Below are 22,935 nucleotides of genomic sequence, written 5' to 3' on the forward strand. Positions count from 1 at the left end.
ACTTCTCTGGCCATTGATTAACTAACTTTTTTTTTGTTGTTGTTGTTGTTGTTAACAAATATCGAATTTATATTTTATTTATATTTTTCACATGCCCAAAATCCTTATTACTCATATATATGACTTCAGAAAATGCACCTTCCACAAACAATCCTACAGTTAAAACCAACAATGTTATTTATTTATTTTTACTATATTAATTTATTCTTGTTACATCTCAATGGTTATCCCATCCCTTGTATCCTCTCATTCTTCCCTTCCTCCCATTTTCCCCTTATTCCCCTCCCCTATGGCCAAGATCAAAAATTCAAGCGACACCACATGCTGGCGAGGATGTGGGGAGAGAGGAACACTCCTTCATTGCTGGTGGGAATGCAAACTAGTACAACCACTTTGGAAATCTATCTGGTGCTATCTCAGAAAAATGGGAATAGGGCTTCCTCAAGACCCAGCTATTCTACTCCTTGGAATATACCCAGAAGATGTTCCAGCACACAACAAGAACATTTGCTCAACCATGTTCATAGCAGCCTTATTCATAATAGCCAGAACATGGAAACAGCCTAAGTGTCCATCAGTAGAAGAATGGATAAAGAAACTGTGGTACATATACACTATGGAATACTATTCAGCTATTAAAAACAAGGAATTCCAGAAATTTGTGGATAAATGGATTGAGCTAGAAATGATCATAATGAGTGAGTTAACCCAGAAGCAGAAAGACTCAAATGGTATATACTCACTTAATCTGCATATTAGCCCAAGGGGCATGTCCAACGAAAGCCTTCACTTACCAGGAAACTGAGACAGAGGGAAGGACATTCTAGTGGGACTCTAGATGAAAGAAGCATGGGAGAATGGCAAAGTAGAAGGATCCAGAGGGTCCTAGAAGCCTACAAGTAGAACATTATGATAGGCAGATTTGGGCACAGGGCTCCCGCTCAAACTAAGGCACCAGCCAAGGACAATACAGGTGGTAAACCTTAAACCCCTACCCAGATCTACACAATGGACAGAACACTCTCCACGGTACAGTGGAGAGTGGGATATTACTTTCTCACATACTCTGGTGCCTCAACTTTGACCATGTTCCCTGGATGGGGAGACCTGGTGGCACTCAGAGGAAGGACAGCAGGTTACCAAGAAGAGACTTGATACCTTATGAGCATATACAGGGGAAGGTAATCCCCCTCAGATTAACTAAATTTAACCAAGCTCAGTCTTTAATAACAAGATTGTTCCTGCACCTCACAGATGTGTCACTCTGGAGGACTGACCCTGTACCTCTCCCGCTGCAGGACTTAGCGGAGGAGGCCCTGCACCTCACCTGGGGAGCATAGTAGAGCTGACCTTGGTGGTGGAGATGCAGGTGAACAGGCCCCAAGGTTGTGATTTAGAAGAGCAAGTACTGCCCCTTTGTCTGACTTTGGTGGTGAGGGCATGGGAGAGATGCCCCACTTGCACCTGTCACCTGTAGCAAGTGGGTGAGCTGGCCACAAGGACATTAAAGAATGAAATCGGGCACCACCCATCACCAGCTGCCCCACACAGGAGAATGGACTGCACACCTTGTCTGGCAAACATAGTAGAGCTTGACATGGTGGATGGGTGCAGGAGAGCTGGCCTTACCATTGCTGGGGAAGGCAGGAGGGCTGGTCCTGATGGCACAAGCATGAAAGACCTGGTTGGCTGAGCAGCTCAGCTTCCACCCAGGCCAAGATTCAAAGCTTTAAGTAGGCATACATCATGGTCCAGCCATTCTATGAACTGCTGGATCATGTAAAAGGACATTCATGCTGATCCAAGCATGAGTTCTGTATGGCAGAGGGCAGCACCTGGGTGTCTGAGAGGAGTCCTGTGGAGGATCTAGTGTTGATAGTGTGGCAGAAGCCGCAGTGCTCAAACCAGACAAAAGACTCATTCCATTCAACATTTACAACTAAAGCAGTGTAGACAGGAGGGTTTGCATGTGGAACGTCATCACACTGCAGCTTCCATGGCAAGATTTCTGTTTTCTTTGAGGAAAAGTTGTAGATGGGAAGGGGAGAAATGAGGGGATGAGCAGATAAGTGGGACCAGTGTGTATGATGTGCAATTTACAATATATATATATATACCAAATCCATACAATGGGAAAATGATAGCATCTTCAACAAATGGTGCTCCTCTAACTGGATGGCTACATGTAGAAAAATAAAAATAGATCCATATCTACCACCCTGCACAAAACTGAAGTGCAAATGAATTAAAGATCTAGACATGAAACCAGACACACTAAATTTGTTAGGACAAATAGTGGGGAAGAGCCCTGAGCTTATATGCACAGGGGACAACTTCCTGAGTAGAACCACAACAGCTCAGGCCCTAAGATCAACCATCAATAAATGGGACCGTATGAAACTGAAAAGCTTCTGTAAGGTGAAGGACACTGTCATAGAACAAAATGACAGCCTACAGACTGGGAAAAGATATTCACCAAACCTACATCAGACAAAGGGCTAATGTCCAAAATATATAAAGAACTGAAGAAAGTAAACACCACCAAACCAAATAATCCAATTAAAAAATAGGGTAAGAGCTAAACAGAGAATTCTCTATAGAAGAATATCGAATGTCCAAGAAATACTTAAAGAAATGCGCAACATCCTTAGTCATCAGGGAAATGCAAAGCAAAACAAGTCTGAGATTCCATCTTACACCTATCCAAATGGCTAGGACCAAAAACTCAGGTGACAGCACATGCTGGCAAGGATATGGAGAAAGAGGAACCTTTCTCCATTGCTAGTGGGAGTGCAAACTTGTACAGCCACTTTGGAAATTAATCTGGTGCTTTATCAGGAAAATAGCTATAACTCTACCTCAAGACCCAGCCATACCTCTCTTGGGAATATACCCAAATGATGTTCCACCATACAACAAGAACATTTGCTCAACAATGGTCATAGCAGCTCTATTTGTAATAGCCAGAATCTGGAAACAACCTAGATGCCCCTCAACTGAAGAATGGATAAAGAAACTGTTGTACATCTACACAATGGAATTCTATTCAGCTATTAAAAAAACAAGGAGAACTTGAAATTTGCAGGTAAATGGATGGAACTGGAGAAGAGCATCCTGATTGAGGTAACCCAGACACAGAAAGACATTCATGGTATATACTCACTCATAAGTGGATATTAGCCACATCATACAGGATAACTACACCACAAAACAGAGTCAGAAACATCAACCAGCTTCCATGTGTGATATGGACCTAGACCACTGCTTGGAAGTAGCAGCACAGTCTCCTTATGGGTCACATGTCTGAAGAGTATGGACTACTTCAGGCATGCACTCTGGCCACCAAACTTAGATCACTTCCCCCTGACAAGACAGCCATGCCAGGCTACAGAGGAAGAAGTTGCAGCTAATACAAATGAGACTTGATAGGCTGAGGTGAGATACTAGGGGAAGAGGGCTCTACTGTCTGAGTACTAAGAGGAGGAGGGGGATGGGGAGGGAATGACGGAGGGGGCCATAGTCAGGATGTGAAGAACTTGAACTGCAGAACAAGCAGGTGACTTATATTGCTAATCTCACCGTGTGGGACTGGCTCTGAGACTGGCTGAAAAGTGAATGTCTAGGCATAGACAATGCTTTTTGTTGACTAAAGAGCCTCTATGAATTCCTATTAGATGCTATTCTTCATATGGCTTGAATGAACATTTACAGATGTCTTCTTTTTTTGCTCATACAAAGAGAAGAATTCCAGCCTTAATTGTTCCAATGCACCATGCACACCTTTCATACACTTATAATTTTAGGGCTGTATAACGCTTGTGAGAAATTATATGCTTTCAGGACAAAAGAATGAGACACTGACATTGGATCAGACCTAACAGGATGCATTCCTCGCAGCATACTGGACATTGACATCCTGCTTGGAGAAAGTGGTTGAAAAGAAAGAAAGGGGGAAAATAGATATGTACAGGAAAGATAGAACAAAGGTAGATTAGTGAATCTACTCCTCAGCTTAATGCCTCAATTGCCACTCACAAGAGAGTTTTAATTCACTGAGATAGGATTTTGTATATAGATGCAAAATAAGTTCTAGATACAGTGGTCTAGAATTCAAATGTAAGATTATTCTTCACACACAATATATATTGTATATATATTGTATATGTATATTATATATACACGCATATATGAGTTATTGCACCCATATAATTCAATTGTAATACAAGGTTTACTTTCAATGCTTTGAAAGTGCCATCAAGCTCTTTAGGAGAAGTAAGTTATACAAATTAAATGTTAGTAGATTAAATCATGGTCATGTCAGTTGCTAGTCTACTTTTATCACAAAAATATACATCTTAAGCGTAGCAGATAGATATGACTCTATAGAAAGACAAAGTCTTCAAAAAACCTCAGAAACATGCAGAACATGACATTTAAAACTGTTTTTATTACTTTAAAGATTCACTGACAATGAGACAAATTAACTCCTGAAAACAGTCAAGCTACCTCAATGAAGATGATGAGCATCAAAGAACCTTCTTGTGGAGATGGCTTCAAATGTGGCAAACAAGCCACTGGGGAAAAGGCCCTCATTTCTCCCACAGACAGAATTCAGCCTAAAAGTAGGGCAAGCTTGGATGCAGGCAGAGTCGATGGCTAAACTCTGCCAAGACAGGTTAAGCAAGTCCTCAATAGTTCCTGCCTCACAAATATGTCTGTCAGCTATATTGGCCAAGAAGGCTGAAGAAGATGCTCCAACTTTAGAGAGTTTGGGGTGACTATTCAGGTAGAAAACTGTCTCTGTCTTCTGCTCATTTGGAAAGCTACTAACCTGCACTCGCAGCACACTCATGTAATCAAGTTTACTCCTCAAGTCTGTGAGGGAGTTGAAGTCCAGGTAGCTTAGTTTTACAATGAAGCTTAGTTGTTCAGGGGTTAAGATGTTTTTAGTCTTGATAGGTGTTCTAAGTTGATAATGACAATATGTGATGGAGATTGATTTACATTCAGAATTTTAGACACACCAAGATAGGAAACATGTGTTCTTCAAGGCTGTCAAATACAAATAGTCAAAACACTTAGAATGTAACATTTATATAATTCCTTCTTGTTTCACGGTTCTTCTTGTCATAGGTAATCTCTTATATATAGTGTAATAATATAAATGTATAGGTAAAAAATATAATAATTTAAAAACTAGGAGACATTGGAGATAAAAGATGCCATCTGAAGGTAAATTCCTCTCTAGGGGGTTCTCAACAGAGTGTGGGGCTGTCAGGAATTTTGTACCACAAAACTAATGTCTCAGCTTATGTTTTTCTGGCAAGCACTGGTACCTACGACCCATAATCATGGTAACCAGCTGGCTTTAACCAGGTCAAGTGTATTGGACAGACATGACCTGATTCTTTCCTAGGGTCCAAGAGATTGCACAAGTCTTTTGGCAAGCTGGGCAGTGGCAACCATGGGCCATATTCATGGTAAGCATCTGGCCTTGACCAGGGCAAATGTATTGGTTAGATATGCCATGAGTCTTTTCCAGAGTCCCAGCATTCTCATAAGGACTCCAAGGCTGTGCTTCTGGATTTGTTCTGAAAAAAGTTGAATGGCCAAGTAATGTACAGCAGGGCCAGGGCCAGGTCAGACATCAGGCCACATTTCAAGGATGTGAAGGCCCTCTGTTCAGTTTCAGTCCATCCCAAAGGCTGTGTACCCTGGGTGCTGGTGTAGAGGTTCTTGACTATATGAGTAAATGTCCTTAACCATGGCCATCCATAGTCAACTGCCTCCAGGTCAATGTGAAAGTGGGGATTTGTAGGATGGTTGAAATACACTTATGGCAATCATTCACTCTCCTTCCTCTAGGTTGTAGCCAAGGAATGTGACCCTAAGGACACATAACTGAGGCATCTTGGCTGAGACTTTGTACTCCAGGGCTTTAAGGGTAACTAAGAGCTTCTTTTGAACTTTTACATTCCTTCTCAGCAGTTCGAGATATGAGCAGGCAATCTTCACACTGAAGCCTAGTGCTCTCTGAATCTTTCTGTTTAAACGCCAGCAGATCTGCACTCAGGTCCCATCAAACAATTCTGGTGAGTTCTTTATCCTCCTTCTCCTGCTCTCTTCCCACATTTAGTTCTAGAGCACTGTTGGAACACAGTCCATAGGAATGGACTCCCATGAGGAAAATTCCTAGTCCTTGTGAGAATACTCTAAGAAAACAAGAGACTCTTGAACTAATTTTTCAATACTCAGAAATGTTCTTGGAACATGTTTTTATGCTTCTCCAAGGCAAGGGAAGAGAAGTAAATTTACATCAGACTACTCACTATTGCTTGCTATTAATATTCAATTAAACATCTAAACTATCCTTTATACTGCTCTATGAAAAAACATGATTTTGCTACATGTGGCTTGTACTTGTGTTTGTGTTCAGTCTGAAATCATGAGAATTTTACATGTGGAACTTTTACCCCAGAGTATAAAGTGTTTGAGGTTCTGAATAAAGTTTGATGTTGCATCATTTGCTTTAGTTTATTTTAGTTAGCTTCGTTTATAGGCTTCATGCCCCACCTCCTCTAGAGCAGGAACACAGCCCAATTTGATAAACTAGATAGGTTTTCTCTGGTGTATGCTTTTGATATCTTAGTGTTTACATTTCTCCACTTATGCAGATGTGTCTTTGAGACCTGGGATTTGGAGACCATAAAAAATGAGGCCGACTACAGTTTAATCCTCCAGACCACTTTTAAAAAAGAAAGTCAGAACATATCACATTTAAACAATGGGTCAAGACATAGTCAAGTTTAAGTTTTACTTATTTTTGACTAATAAAAAGAAGTTGGCTCTAATTGTAATATCAGGTTAGTCTGTTCCATCATTTGGCCATCTTAGAGATCCCACTAACAATAGAGCTCATTCTTGAAAGGCACATTTGGTAGAGGAGTCACCACACACTCATGTTTCCTTCCATTCTATCTGTCTGATTGCCCTATGTCTGTTTCTCTGGTGGGCTCATAGGCTTTGACAAAATAGCATGCCATGCTCCCAAAGGAATTTTCTCCAGTTCTTGCTCTTTCCTACTATTTCCATCTTTTTTCTTCCCTTCCTTCTTCTTTCCCCTAATTTAAACAATATTTCTTGTATAGTCTTCCTCATGTTACACACATTTCTTGTTTATATTATGTTATATTCAGTGACAATATCCAAATTTATACCTATGATATTTATAGATTATTTTCCTGAGCTTTAGATTTATACTTTTCTGTTATTACTCAATTGGTCCATATGAATAATTCTAAGTCAAACATAGTATTATCCATCTAACACAATAATAGTTGATAGTTTTTCAAAAATTGGTTTTGTGTCAGGATTCCCAAACATTTAAGAATGAATAATCTAGAGATATTCTTGAACTACAGTGTTGGCAACAACCTTAACATCTCTGTTTGTTTGTTTTTTTCACATCTCCTACTACAGATTGACTTATACTCTATATTCTTTCATTAACCAGTTATCCCTCTTTTGTCCAAAATATTGTTAGTATCCAGTGGCTTAATACACTGCATCTTAGTTAGGGTTATTGTGAAGAGACACCATGACCAAAACTAACTTGAAGAGGACAGGGTTTATTTGACTTGCTCTTCCATATCACTGCTCATCATCAAAGGAAGTGTCATGACTGAAACTCGAGGAAAGACAAGGATGTTGAAGATTAAGTGGAGGCCATCGAGGAAGGCAGCTTTTTGGCTTTCACTACATGACTTGTTAATGTGTATTTTTTTTATACAACCTGTACTATCCACCCTAAGGTGACACTCTCCACAGTGGAATCAGCTACTTACTTCTATCATTACTTGAGAAACTGCCCCACTGACACCAACAGATGCCAGACTGACAAACCCTCCCTTCTTCAATTTCCACTTCTCAGATTGTTTAACTTCTATCAACTGGACAAAAATATAAACCAACCAGCCAACCAACCAACAACAAACAAACAGTAACAATTAAACAAAAACCAAACAACCCCCCCCCATAAAAAAACCAACAGCAAAACTAAAAACTCTGACCAGACCAGCATGAATTGAGATGAAGAAAAGAGTCAAAAAGCCCTAAAGCATTGGAACTAGCCTCTCAAATATTCTTAAAAGTATTTTATGACCATCATGTGCTGGAAGTTACCTAAGCAAGCTCTAGCTATAGTTGTAAAACACAAACAAACAACAAATCCCACCCAAAACACCTTTCAGATTGCCTAATAATTTTCATAGTTAATTAAAAGTGAAATTTGTCCTCCAGTTCTCTATAATGATTAACTGTAATCTCCTAATGTGTAATTTCTTTCAATCACATAAGGATAACATGTGATAAGACTTTTCTAGAACTAACAAAATCTTGCTTTATCATGCAGAGTTCAATTTATTTTATGTAACACCTGCTGTTTTCCAGTAAATACATGGAAGGGAGTATTGAGTGACTAGCAACCTACTGATTCTGCTTTTCTTAATGCTTCATCAGCAATGATTTTTCTTTATCTGTTGATCTTTTAAAAAAGGTGGATTCAAGCATTATCAAGGTTCTCCCTTGCTTCTTCAGAATGTGTGTACAATTATATCTTCACAGTCTGTGCATGGTGGTGCATGACTCTAATTCCAGCAGTCTGGAGGCAGAAGAACGTATATCTCTCTGAATTTGGGATGAGCCTGGTCTATTTGGTTAGTTCCTGGCCAACCAAGGCTTCATAAGGAGTCCTTGTCTTAATACTTTTTCCTCTCAGTAAAGTTGTTGTTTTAATGTTTTTCTTGAGATTCAGAGAAAACATAAGAAGGGTACTTACATTTACTTTCTCTATAAACAACCATGTTTCCTTCCATCACTAAAATCCTCTGATGTCCATTAGTAAAATGAATCTTCTTCATTGCTTCTTATTACCCTTGTTTTAGAGAATGAATTTCTCTCTCCTCTCTCTCCTTATCCTACTCCCTTTTATTCTTCCTCTTCCTCAATCTCTTCTCTCTGTGTCTTTTCCTTTTTTCCCTGTTCTGCTTTATTTCTGTCTTCTCTTCTCCTTCTCAATCTTATAAAATGCAGCCTAGGTGTGTAAGCGAACACAATAAATAACAAGATAAATTTTCCTTCAGTGTGCTTACAAACGTGTTATGATACTCCTAACCAGAGAGTCAAGATGGAATACATAATGGCAGGGCTGTTTAGAGAGTGTGTGGTAGTTATTGTGGATAATAGATGGGAGGTGAGAAGAAACAGTGACTCACTTCTATTTCCTCTTTGCTTTCAGCAATATTCTCTATGAATAGTTTCTCCCTTAATCAGTTTTGTGACCTCAGCAATTTTTAGCACGCTTCTAAAGATAAATTGAGATTTTCTTTTTCAATACCAATGACACCTACCTCTACTGAAATAAGTGTATGTGTGTGCGGTGTGTGTGTGTGTGTGTGTGTGTGTGTGTGTGTGTGTGTGTGTGTGCATGTGTGGGTTTGTATGTGTTTCCTCAGCCCAGCCTTTCTCTCTCCAGCACTCAACAGTCAGGGTGCTTTAACTTGACCTGCCTGGCAGGGAACAGGCAATGTATGTGGGACTCATTAGGCATCTTTGATTGTGGTCTACACCCCACAGAGTGTCTACCAGCAGAATCTAATGTAACTGGTTGTGTACCTGATAGATGTCTGTAAAGAAATAGGTCAGACATGTTGTACATGATTGTAATCCCAGTACAGGCAAGAGCATCAATGCACATTGAGGTTACCTGGGACTGTAGTTGTAGGATATCCTAAACTACATGGAGAGTGATTGTCTCACTCAAATCATCCACACACCAAATTAAACCTTGTCTGTTGACAGGCAAATTAGTCAACACTATATTTTCAGATTTTATCTAAGTGAATTTCTTGGGAACAGAATTTTCTTTAAATAAACAACAGAATGGAAGCACACTAGTGCTAAGATAAGATTGGAATTGTGAGTATTCTCTCACCACTTTAACTTCAGGTAGAGAATTCTCTGGGAGATCCAGCAGAGAGATTTGGCTTGATCAGACTTTGACAAGATCAGGTATGTCTTGAGATTGTTTGCTTTACATTTTTAGGTCATTTATTACTTAGACTTAAAATCCATTCTGATGTTAGAGTCTTTGGTTGGAAATTTAAATTTTGACAAATGTCATAGGAGACCTTGTAATTCTAAGCAAATCTCATTTCAGAGCCCTATATGCTGGTGCTACTAATTTCAAATAGCCACACAGTAGTTGAGTATCAGAAGCTTCATTCAGTGAGAGCAGGTTATGCAAACTCTGTACCATATACAAAGTGCACACCTCAAAGGGTTTCTCATTTTTGAAAAAAATGAATGCATGAGGTAATACAAGTACAATATTTTCCATATTATATGCATAGACTCCGTTCCCAAATTGTTGGTATGAAGTCTGGGGTGGCTAGCTAGGTAACATTGAAAAATTTGGTTGACATCTTGTAGCCCTATTTTCTCATCTATGTGTTTAGAACTGTGGAAATCCATCCCACATGCAATTACAGGAAAATATACTTAACATTTTACTCTGTATTTCTTCATATTTAACAAGGCAATTTCAAAAATACAGCATCATAATATTTTGTGAAATTTAGCTTATACAACCTATGTATTTTGTTTTTACGGAGTAGATATTTATACACTTATGATAGTTAAATGGTTCTTGGCACATATTGACCTCTCAGCTATTCTTATTCACTATTGTATGATAATTGATACACAGAATAATTTCCATGCTTTTACTTCCAGGTGAATAATTATGGATAATATGAATGGATATTTGCTTAACTTTAAAGGATATAATTTTTTGAAGTCCTATGTGGACATTGAGAAGTTAGAAAAGATGGAAGATTTTGAGATTAGAGATGACGATGTCTTCATTGTCACATATCCAAAATCTGGTAAGCACCAGAGTGGTCACTAATGTCTCCTTTGCTTTAGTGTTATGTGTCCAACTTGCTCCTCTCCACTCACCAAGAGCAACAAACCCTCTTTTGCACAACAATCAATGACCAGACAAAATGTATCTGTAGGAGAGAAGGCCACCATCCGTGCATGTACTATGCACGCTGATGGTAAGGAGAAGTGTTATGGTATTGAGATGTGCAATCTAGAGCCAGGAGCAGACACTAGGTCAGCACTGACCTGTCAATGTGGTAGACAAGAATGACAGTATGAAATAGTTTCTTCCTAATCCAAATGCATCATGATTTGGGATGAATTTTCTACCATATATCATTTACTTTAAAAGATTTCCACAGGAACTACAGTCCACTTCACACATACATACATACACACACACACACACACACACACACACACACACACACACACACATTTTCTTGTGGATTGAAATCCAGAGGTACATACTAATGGTGAAGAGGTGGTGTCATGCTGCAGAGTGGAAAAATCTAATATGAAGGTTACTTCTGAGTTAGCAGGGGCCACACTTGGATGTCTTTGTTCTTGTTTTTAATGTAGTTGAAGGTGATTCCTTAAATTTATTAATTCTATAAAACTATTAATCTGTACATTGTAATTTGTAAGATTTTCAAATAAGATAAAATCTTAAAATTTTGCATAATTAAAAAATTAGTTCATATTTGGATGTTCCTGAATCCTACAGACTGTGGAATTGTACACTGTTTTGCCATAGAAGTCTTGAAAGCTCAGAGGATGGCCCAGTGAGCATAGTGAATGAATGTCTTGGCCTTGCAAGCATAAAGTCCTGAGTGGGAGTCACTTAAACACCTGTAGGCCAGATGTGGTTATGTGTTTCTCTAATTGTGTGCTTCCTATGGTGAGATCCTAGGCAGAGACATGATTCCCAGAATGTCACTAGCCATTTGGAATGCAGACTCAAAAACAACCAAAACACCTTATCCCAAACAAGTCTGAAAGCCATTGTACTCACACACATGCACGCATTAACATATGGGAATGTATAAATTCTCTGACACACTATGCATAACACACACACACACACACACACACACACACACACACACACATACACAAGCAAAGACAACACACCCACGTACACACACACACCAAGTCAAGAAAAACTGAGCAATAAGAATCCAAACAAATAAACCAAAAAGGTAGTAAAAATGTAATGCTACTAACTCCGATGTGAGTTTTAGCACAATGTCTGCATGTGGGTTATAATATAGCCGTACCCATTAACATCTACAAATAGTGTCTGTCAATTAGAATTTTAAAAATTTCCCATGGCACTTAGAGTACAGAGAATCTATATTAATAATTTAAATGATCATTACAATGAAATCAGAATAAAAGAACTCTAAAATCAAAAAAGGAACTCAGAGAATTTCATTTCTATTCATACACCCAAGTAGAGATAAAATCAAATAAAAACAACACTTGCTCATTAGCACACAGGGAATATTTTTTAAAAGCACCAACTGCTTTAAGATAGAATGTATTACCACAGATACTAATTGCTCAAACCTACATCAGAATTGTTGTATATATTTTTACAGGTACCACCTGGGCTCAGCAGATCCTCAGCTCCATTTACTTTGAGGGTCACCGGAACTGCACTGAAAACACCCTAACAATTGAAAGAGCACCATTCTTTGAGTACAAAAATTCTAAATTAGACTATGTGAAAATGCCATCACCTCGCATCTTCTCTTCCCACCTTCCATATTACTTAGTACCAAAAGGTCTGAAGAACAAGAAGGCTAAAGTACGTCATAGAGATTTGGCTTCCTATAGAGACAAAATGCTTTGCTCTGTGAATAATATTATTACTTCAGTGTTTGTGCTATGATATTACATGCAAACATTTTTTAGTTAGTACCTGCATTCTTCCACCAGCTTTCTGAGAGTCTACACCTATGAATTGTACTACAGAACCCAAGTGTGAGAGTATTCTACTTACAGAAGTGGCACTGAAGTCCTGAAAAGTGGGGATAATCAGTTATTCTGAAACCAGAAAAAGTATGAATACTTATTTTTCCTCCCGTAACTTGACATGGCAGACTTAAGTGTTGTCAATGTGGCAGTTATTGGATTGTGTGGCACAATGGTCTTCATTTGCATTTCTGAACTCAATAACGATGTTGGTGGCTACTAGTAATTAATATTCAGTCTTATATTTATTCATTAATCAATAATTTCCACAAATAACCACACACTGAGACTATGATTCATTCAGAATTAGGCATAGAAGTGAATATAATAATTACTCTGTTATCACACTCTCAGTTGAGTTTCTTCCCATCCAATGTTCCAGGTAGTCACATGAGTGTCTTCTCTGGAATCCAACCATTCTCTTCTCCTTTACCTCCTTCTGTGCCATCTTTGGGAACCTCCACCCTCATAAAGACAAAACTCCACCCCTTCTTTTCTGCCAAAACCCATGCTTCAGCATATTTTATGAACCAATCTACTTTAAATTAGGTGGAGCAAGGTTTACACAACAAGGGCAGGTATAGCCAAGAATGTCCTTATCTGAGCAGGGACCAGATCTTGTGGTTCAGTAATTGTCATTTAAGATGCATAGCACCTTTCATCCCAATACTTGGATGGCAGAGGCAGGCCGACCTCTGTGACTTGCAAGCCAGCCTGGTCTACAGAAGTAATCCAGGACAGCCAAGGCGACATAGAGAAACGCTGTCTTGAAAACAAAGCAAAACAAAACAGGGGAAAAAAACCATAAAAAATAAAGACCAACCCCCGACAAACAAGACTAAACATGTTTGTTATTTACTAACCATGATCAGCCATGATTCTGTGAAAGGTCTATAAAACAAGTCTTGTTTTTCATTAGTTTAACTCATAGAGGAGAGGAATGAGGGGAAAATGGGAGGTAGGGAAGAATGGGAGGATACAAGGGATGGGATAACCATTGAGATGTAACAAGAATAAATTAATAAAGAAAAAAAAGAGAAAAAAATAACGTTGGATTAATTTTCCTACTGATTTGAATCCTGTCACTTCTCTATTCTAACGTATTTAGTATTGTGGCCTTTTCTATGGGTTATAACCTCGCGGTTTAATTTTATTAATATCGTTCTCAACTTTAGTATCATCAAACACAGGCTTTTTATAGCAAAAATGTATTTTTCCTATTTTTATTATATCTTCATTATTAAAACAATTTTAATTAAATATATTTTAACAGTATGCTTTCCTTACCCCAAGTCCTTCCAGATCCCTTCTCCATCAACACCCACTCAACATTACAAATAATATAATTTCTAGAAAGTTGACTTGTGCTTTTGTGCATGTGTGAAACTCCATGTAAATGAAAATGTTCATTGACTGTTTATAGCAGAAAAATAAGTTGATAACTAACTACATTTTCATAAATATTACCTTAGAGAAATATGTATAATGAACTATTGTAACAGTTCTGGACTTTTCAGCATAACTATGAATTTCTAATGAAACGTGGTGGTTTTTTCTACAGATTGTTTATCTTTACAGAAATCCCAAAGACATTTTGATCTCCTTTTTTCATTTTTCAAAGTTGATAAGTATCATAGAAGCAACATATACCATAGAATGTTATCTGGACAATTTTCTGGATGGAAAAGGTAACAACGTTGATCCCTCTCACTTGTTTACAAAGTACACATGATATTTAAACCGTCTAAATTTAGGAAAGACATAACCAAGAGATGGAGGGGACAGTGGGAAGGTTATAAAGAGCTATGATTTTGAAACAATGTAACCTGAAAAACAAAACCAACAGTTTTTCTGCCAGTGTTAGGACCATTTGAAGGTTGTCAAATTTGCAACACTGTATTATTAAGGTATTTTGGCAAGACCATAAGATATTTAAAAATACTTTATCCATTTTTCCCTAGATAATGGCATAGGAAATGTCATAAAGCTAAAGTTGAGAGTGAAGTTGAGCTCGCATGGCACACATTTGTGAGGAAATTGATGAATTTTTTCATGCCATTATTGAGGAGAATTGATGAATGAAAAAGCCATATGGAGTGTGGAATCAGAATCTCACACATTTCTATTGTTATATTCAAGTTTTGTCTCACTGTGGCAAGGAAATACTGCTGCCCAGAGATCTTATAGACTAGGAGAAATGGAGACATATGCCTTCAGGTAGAGGAGAAATAAGAAGTTCCCTTAAAGGAATCTTTAAAGTCAGACTCTTGGACATCTTTATTGAAAGGGTTTGAGATTGATTTATCTTATGAGTATTTTGCCTGCATGTATGTCTGTGCACACACGTGTTCAGGGGATTCAGTGGTCAGAAGAGGGCATCAGATTCCCTGGCATTGGAGTTATAGCTGGTTTGTGAGCCACCATGTGAGTGCAGAGAACAACACTCAGATCTTGTGCAAGAGCAGCCAGCTCCTTAGTCACTGAGTGGTGTCTCCAGCTCCTGATCCTTGACTTTCTCAGTGTCTTCATTCTGTGTCCCTAAACAGGTAAGTTGGTCTGAGCCTTGTGTAGTTGGTTAAAAAACAACTCTTCTGGAATAATCATGTGATGATTCAATAGGAGAGGCTTCAGTTTCATTTCTGAATAGTGTGAACCAGAAAAGAAAGACTTGACTTTGCTTCTCAGTAGTATGATGCATTGACTTGTCACTGAGGAATTTTTCCTTTAGTTATTGGAAGCCGTTGGTTTGATCACATTAGAGGCTGGTATGAACACAGACATGACTTCAATATAATGTTCCTGAGCTATGAAGAAATGAAGAAGGTAAGACATGAATGTTCCCATCTCTGAATTTAAACTACACACTCCCAGGTCCCCTCATTCCTCACTGCCCCTTGTGCATTTTGTGGGAGCGGGTTTCTGGCTTTCAACCCCTCCCTTACTAACTTGAATGCCTTGGGGATCTTTCTCCCTGAAGATGTCTCTAGTGATTCCTTCAGAGTACTCACCTGTGTCAATCAGGACTATCATGTCTCATGGTTGGCAGTAGTGCGTACTTCTATTACAATGTCAGTAATTTCCCAATCCATGACTATTTCAGGACCTCAGAAGTTCAGTGCTTAAAATCTGCAATTTTCTGGAGAAAGAACTGAGTGAGGAAGTTCTGGATACTGTTGTGAGACAAGCTACATTTCAGAGCATGAAATCTGACCCACGAGCAAATTATGAACAGGTTATGAATTATTCCCATCAGAGGAATGAAAATGGAGGCACTTTCATGCGCAAAGGTTAGACTCAATGGTCTTTTATAATCAGAGTACCGAGAGTCTCTAGACAGTCCGATTACTGAATGTCTCTAGACAGATTATTGAGAGTCTCTAGACAGATTACTGAGAGTCTCTAGACAGATTACTGAGAGTCTCTAGAAAGATTACTGAGAGTCTCTAGACAGATTACTGAGAGTCTCTAGACAGATTACTGTGAGTCTCTAGACAGAGTACTGAGAATCTCTCGACAGATTACTGAGAGTCTATAGAATCTGTGTCCTCAGAGCAATAACACTGGAAATCCAATTTGTTTCTCCAGGAGCTAAAGACACTGGGGACTCAGAAAACATAAAAAATAGTGGAGAAAAAAAAAACTAAGAGTTTCACCTAAAATTTAATACTATTTTAGTAACTAAATATAGCTTTAGTTATTTAATAAGTATGGATTTCCTTCTGTATAGTTCATATGACTCAACTATTTTATAGTATATTGGTAGTATCAAACTAGGCAATGGATATTTTAGAAGAGGCAATTGTAAATTATGCTATTTTATTTTATTTTGAAAGAAAGGCATCCTACTTGGTCCAGGCTGGCATCACAGACACTATGAAGCTCAGGCTGGCCTCGACCTTGGTTTCCTCCTACCTCTTGCTGGGAAATGTTGGGATTAGACTTGAAGCAATTTTCACAGTTTTATTGTTTTTCTTTACGTTATCTTTTTAAAACCCATACTGTATAAACTGTATATTTGAAATTCAGGAGGCTAAATTGCTCTTTCTTTAGGTGTTATTTTTTCTTTATCACTACATAAAATTCACATAACTTCACACGATAATTATACAGGTTTATTAACCCTATCAACTGAAATAAAATTATATATCAACATTTTATGTTTGATTTCCATTTTTAAGACACGGTCTTATTCAAGAGTCTCAGGCTGGGTTTGAACTTGCTTTATGTAACTGAGGATGCCCTTCCACTTAGTCCTGCCTCTCCCTCCCAAGTCTTGAGAATACAAGTAAGATCAACCATATCCAGTCACTATGTCCTTACTATGTGTCAGAAGTTGTTAAGAAAGAATGACTCCCCCTAAGTCTTTATTCTCCAAACTCAGGTTTTTAATTCAGTAAATGATTTCATGCAGCATTTTGTAGCATAACTAGACATGTATTTTGATTACTTAAAGTAATTCATTACTTAACTTTATGGGGATGGACACTCTCTTTGTACATAATTTTTAAGTGTTTTATTGCAATTTCTCTAGATTTTGGTAATGTATGAGAATGTGCTTTTTTTCTCTTCTCCCATTTAGCTTCCCTTTACTTCTTATTCTCTATCTAGACCACTGCTCATCAATTCTCATACCAATATGTGTTTTCTGTCCATTGCAAATGTAAGGAATGCTGTTTGTGCAATCACATGTGATAGCAGGAAATATCATGCTATTGTTTCCATTTTAAAGGGTTGGTGATGTTGATTCCAAAAATTTATTCTATAGAATCACTGTAGTAGCAACTATGGTGCTCTCTCTGACTTTGATGTGTTAGTGTGTTAATTATGGTATTGCATACATTTCTTTCAGTGCTCATCCTTCTTTAAAGTAGAGTAAGGTACCAAACTCAGCAGAAAACTCAGTTATTTTGCATGGGTGGCAGAAGATACTGAACTTGATTAGAGTGACCGTTGCTTTGGTAGGTCCACTAACTTACACTGTGCTGTCCCTGTGCTTATCACATTAGGTACCATCGGAGACTGGAAGCATTATTTGACTGTGGAGCAGAGTGAAAGATTTGACATGATATTCAAGAGGAACATGAAAAATTTTCCCTTGAAGTTTATCTGGGATATAAATGAAGACCAGAATTCTATCTAATATTTGCAAAAATAAACATAAAAATCCATTCATCAGAAGCCATACTGTAATCACAATAGTGATACGTTACTATATTTTAATCATTACATATCAAGCTATATAAAGGTACAAAATGAGTAAACTATGCATTAATTAAACACAATGAGACTAATAAGCTATTTCAAATCATAACATTAAATTAGTTTGATTCTGACTTAGCATGGGCACTATGCACTAATGACATAAATCATGATCCTTTTTGGTGGAGAAAATACTGCAAATAGTATTTTGCACTACACGTTTTATCTTCATCATCTACAATTAAGTTTCAGATCAAGAAATATTAACCATCTTCCCATTCATACAATAAAACTTTAACGTTTGCTCAGTCAAGAATGTGTGAGGAATATTAAAATTTTTAATTTCAAAAACTGTAGTCAAGCATTGAGGACAACTAGAACTGACAATTAAGATAACAGGTATAGAAGAGGAAAGATGGACTCATCCACTTAAAAAGGATAAATTTTTATTGGTGAATTTTTGTTGAATTATTTTTGTATTATTCCACAATGAATTGCTATTACTATTTTCAACATTTGTGAATAATGGACTTAAGATTTTCTTTTACTCATAATTACAATGTTATTGATACTGTGAACTACATTTTAAAATAATGATCAATAAAGTATCTGGAACTCACTTAAATGCCTCCGAGCATTTCCTCATGCATTAAGTCTATGTGTGTGTGTGTGTGTGTGTGTGTGTGTGTGTGTGTGTGTGTGTATTTATTGTAAGTTTTAATATAGTAACATTAACAGAGTCTCAGCTGAGAAAACCTGAGAACCGAGGAGCTAGGTCCTCGCTATGGGTACATGAGCATTGAGGGTAGTCCCACAATTGCTGTCTCAGCATGCAAGCATGTGTGGCTATAACTCTTAGTTTCCCAGTCCACCAGCCTGCGTGGCTAAGCTGCACTGATCTGGTAGTAGAAAGCTGGAAGGTCATGGAGAGTTGTGGCTCCCTATTCGTCAATAAAATCTTGGAAACCCTGATTCTGATATCAGGGACAGTATCAGCAGCAGCAGCAGCAGCAAGTCAGCAAATTACCTGGGTGACAAGAAGGAAGGCGGAATGTACAAGTGGAGGAACTACCTTCCTTTAGCCATACCATTCCTTACCTAAATTACTACAGAAAACTGACACAATTGGGAAGCGTCTTTCCAAACAGCCAAGGCAGGATCCTTATTCAGGGAGGCTCCCTACTCAGATACTTTGATTTATGGGAAGTTGTTGTTATAACCAACCATAGTAATACTTCTTCTTAACTCTAGGTAGTATTGGTTTTTTTTCCTCTTAGCTTCACCTTGTTGAATCTAGACATCGCCGTGTTCCATGCACACGTGTGATGAAAGTTTGAGGGGAGGGCAAAATCCAAGGGAATGTGATGCTGGAGAGGACTAGGGAAGAGGAGAAAGAAGGAGATGAGTAGGTTTGATGGGGACATAGGTAGGTGTTAAAGACTGTCTGGGAGTGTCATTGAGTGAAGGAGTTCTTTGACTCTTCTGAAAGAAAGAAAGAAAGAAAGAAAGAAAGAAAGAAAGAAAGAAAGAAAGAAAGAAAGAGAAAAGAAATTAATGAAGCTAAAGGGAACAGGACAAATTAGAAGCACATATAGTAGGAGTGGAAATAACAGCTTTAATTCACAAAATAAAAGAAGCAAGCTCAGGGCATATTAAAGAAATAATGGCGCCTTTAAAAACCATTATTAATTCATGTATGTGATGGCAAATACCTATATTTGTAGGTGATGTTCTGCTGCCTTGGATGTAAAGCTTTTCTTTTATAGACTACATCATGTTACGAAGAAATTTTTCATTTTTTCCAATAAATTTTACTTAACTACTCAACATAGAGCCCTGCTGTGCTGCGTTCAGTTGCTAATCATGACACAGCCAACTTATCATTGTCAGTGTAAACACCAAGAGTCACTGTCTTTTTCTAGTTGATTTTCTCAAATATTCTAACATAGAATATTCAAATATTTTATGCTGTTGGGAGACTTCATTTCCCCCCTTATCTGCCACTTGAAGAACATAGGAGGCCTGTGTGATGGTGCAGCCTTCAGTCCTGGCAGAGGCAGAGGCAGAGGCAGATTCAGTGGCAGAGGCAGAGAAAGAGGGCAGCCAGGGATACAGGGAAAGATCCTGTCCAAAAACCTTCTGAGGTAGTTCTGTTGTGAAGTTTGCAGTGTTTAGCATTCTCTCTTGCCATGGACCATCTCAGTTGGGTAAAAGTCCTTGGGAATAGGAGTTCTTGAAGCGTTGGTGGGCAAGGATTTGGTGGTAACAAACAGAGCCAAACCCAGAGGTAGTTTAAATCTGGTTATATTTTGCAGGCAAGCAGTCTAGATATTTATACACATTTTTGAAACAGCAGTGTTTTGTGACCATGTTTCTCATGGAGTAGAGCCAAGAGTCAATAAAGCACTCAGGCATACACGGTACAAAGAAATATTATTGTCTTTTTGAGTTATTGATTTGAATGAAACAATACGGGGTACAGAATGCTAAGTAAAGGTGTCATCATTCTTAAGTTATTGCCTTGGTATCCGTTTGTTCTCTTTGTTAAGGGTCTGTGTTCTCTCATTTTTTGCTCAGCACCTGTGCTGGAATTCAGGAACCAAGACAGTTTTTTTTTCTTAGTTCTCCTTTCTAGTATCTGAGTGACACTATTTGGAGCTTTCTGAAACACTTACTTTCTTTGTAAGCCATAGTATAAACTATTAACTAATGAATAATTCATAGCCATGTTTCTTTTAATAAGTGGCGAAGACCAGTAGACCTTGGCAGTGAACTCTTGCTTTGAACAGTCACTGGCAGCAGTCCCATGTTAGAGCATTTCATTGAAACGTCATCATGTTTGAAGGGTCCAGGTATGGGATAAGGTTAGGAGAAAGAATAAAGACAGAATATGCTATCAGAATGAGAAAAAATAAGGCTGCAATCAATTACTCCTGGCAGGAACATCAGACCCATTCTAGGAGGCTCTCCCTGGGCAGGGGCATCACTTTGGGTTATGCAGGAGCATTTGTCATACAGACACCACTGTAGGAGTCATGACGAACTCTCTCTCTCTCTCTCTCTCTCTCTCTCTCTCTCTCTCTCTCTCTCTCTCTCTCTCTCTCTCTTTCTCTCTCTTTCTGTGCCATGTGTGCTATGAGCTTAGTTCAGTGATGACTAAAGTAGAAGATAACAGCAGGTGTCTCTTCTATCAAGCTACAATTCAGCATACCCATATAAAATATGGTCTTAATTTTATTTTTATTTAGTTTTTTTTATATATTATATATATATTATATATATAGTTTAGTTTATATTTAGTTTTTTTCTCCTTTATTAATTTATTCTTGTTACATCTCAATGGTTATCCCATCCCTTGTATCCCCCCATTCTTCCCTCCCTCCCAATTTCCCCTTATTCCCCTCCCCTATGACTGTTCCTGAGGGGGATTACCTCCCCCTCTATATGATCATAGGGTATCAAGTCTCTTCTTGGTAACCTGCTGTCCTTCCTCTGATTGCCACCAGGTCTCCCCCTCCAGGGGACATGGTCAAAGGTGAGGCACCAGAGTATGTGAGAAAGTAATATCCCACTCTCCACTCTACTGTGGAGAGTGTTCTGTCCATTGGCTAGATCTGGGTAGGGGCTTAAGGTTTACCACCTGTATTGTCCTTGGCTGGTGCCTTAGTTTGAGAGGGACCCCTGTGCCCAAATCTGCCTATCATAATGTTCTACTTGTAGGCTTCTAGGACCCTCTGGGTCCTTCTACTGTGCCTTTCTCCCATGATTCTCTCATCTAGAGTCCCACTAGAATGTCCTCTCCTCTGTTGCAGTTTCCTGGTAAGTGAAGGCTTTCGTGGGACATGCCCGTTGGGATAATATGCAGATATAAGTGAGTATATACCATTTGAGTCTTTCTGCTTCTGGGTTAACTCACTCATTATGATCATTTCTAGCTCAATCCATTTATCCACAAATTTCAGGAATTCCTTGTTTTTAATAGCTGAATAGTATTCCATAGTGTATATGTACCACAGTTTCTTTATCCATTCTTCTATTGAGGGACACTTAGGCTGTTTCCATGTTCTGGCTATTATGAATAAGGCTGCTATGAACATGGTTGAGCAAATTTTCTTGCTGTGTGCTGGAGCATCTTCTGGGTATATTCCAAGGAGTAGAATAGCTGGGTCTTGAGGAAGCCCTATTCCCATTTTTCTGAGATAGCACCAGATAGATTACCAAAGTGGTTGTACTAGTTTGCATTCCCACCAGCAATGAAGGAGTGTTCCTCTCTCCCCACATCCTCGCCAGCATGTGGTGTCGCTTGAGTTTTTGATCTTAGCCATCCTGATGGGTGTAAGATGGAATCTCAGCATTGTTTTGATTTGCATTTTCCTGATGATTAAGGAGGTTGAGCATTTCTTTAAGTGTTTCTCAGCCATTTGATATTCCTCTGTTGAGAATTCTCTGTTTACTTCCATGCCCCATTTCTCGATTGGGTTATTTGGTTTGGTGGTATTTAATTTCTTGAGTTCTTTATATATTTTGGATATTAGACCTTTGTCAGATGTGGGGTTGGTGAAGATCTTTTCCCAGTCTGTAGGCTGTCGCTTTGTTCTCTTTACTGTGTCACCTGCCTTACAGAAGCTTCTCAGCCTCATGAGGTCCCATTTATTAATTGTTGACATTAATGCCTGGGCTGTTGGTGTTCTGTTCAGGAAGCTGTCTCCTGTGCCAATATGTTCCAGGCTCTTTCCCATTTTTTCTTCTAAGTGACTTAGTGTCTCTGGTTTTATGTTGAGGTCTTTAATCCACTTGGATTTGAGTTTTGTACAA

The 22,935-nt window shown here is 38.4% G+C and overlaps 1 protein-coding gene across 4 annotated transcripts; it reads left to right on the forward strand.

The window, feature by feature from the left end:
• The first annotated feature begins 5,967 nt into the window (after positions 1-5,967).
• On the forward strand, positions 5,968-18,739 carry LOC311593966 (amine sulfotransferase-like). 4 transcript variants are annotated; one of them, XM_084775388.1, is made up of 8 exons: positions 5,968-6,092; positions 10,006-10,068; positions 10,792-10,943; positions 12,546-12,754; positions 14,483-14,609; positions 15,650-15,744; positions 16,022-16,208; positions 17,928-18,739. In XM_084775388.1, exons 3-8 carry the CDS (start codon positions 10,802-10,804, stop codon positions 18,059-18,061), a joined length of 894 nt encoding a protein of 297 aa, XP_084631514.1. In that variant the 5' UTR covers positions 5,968-6,092; positions 10,006-10,068; positions 10,792-10,801; the 3' UTR covers positions 18,062-18,739. The 4 variants fall into 4 exon arrangements, with proteins under 4 accessions (XP_084631514.1, XP_084631513.1, XP_084631516.1 ...); XM_084775387.1 differs by lacking the exon at positions 10,006-10,068; XM_084775390.1 differs by lacking the exon at positions 10,006-10,068 and having other exon boundaries at positions 14,543-14,609.
• Positions 18,740-22,935: the final 4,196 nt, after the last annotated feature.

Source organism: Acomys minous (assembly GCF_964271855.1).
Source record: "Acomys minous genome assembly, chromosome: 3".
Taxonomy (NCBI): Eukaryota; Metazoa; Chordata; class Mammalia; order Rodentia; family Muridae; genus Acomys; species Acomys minous.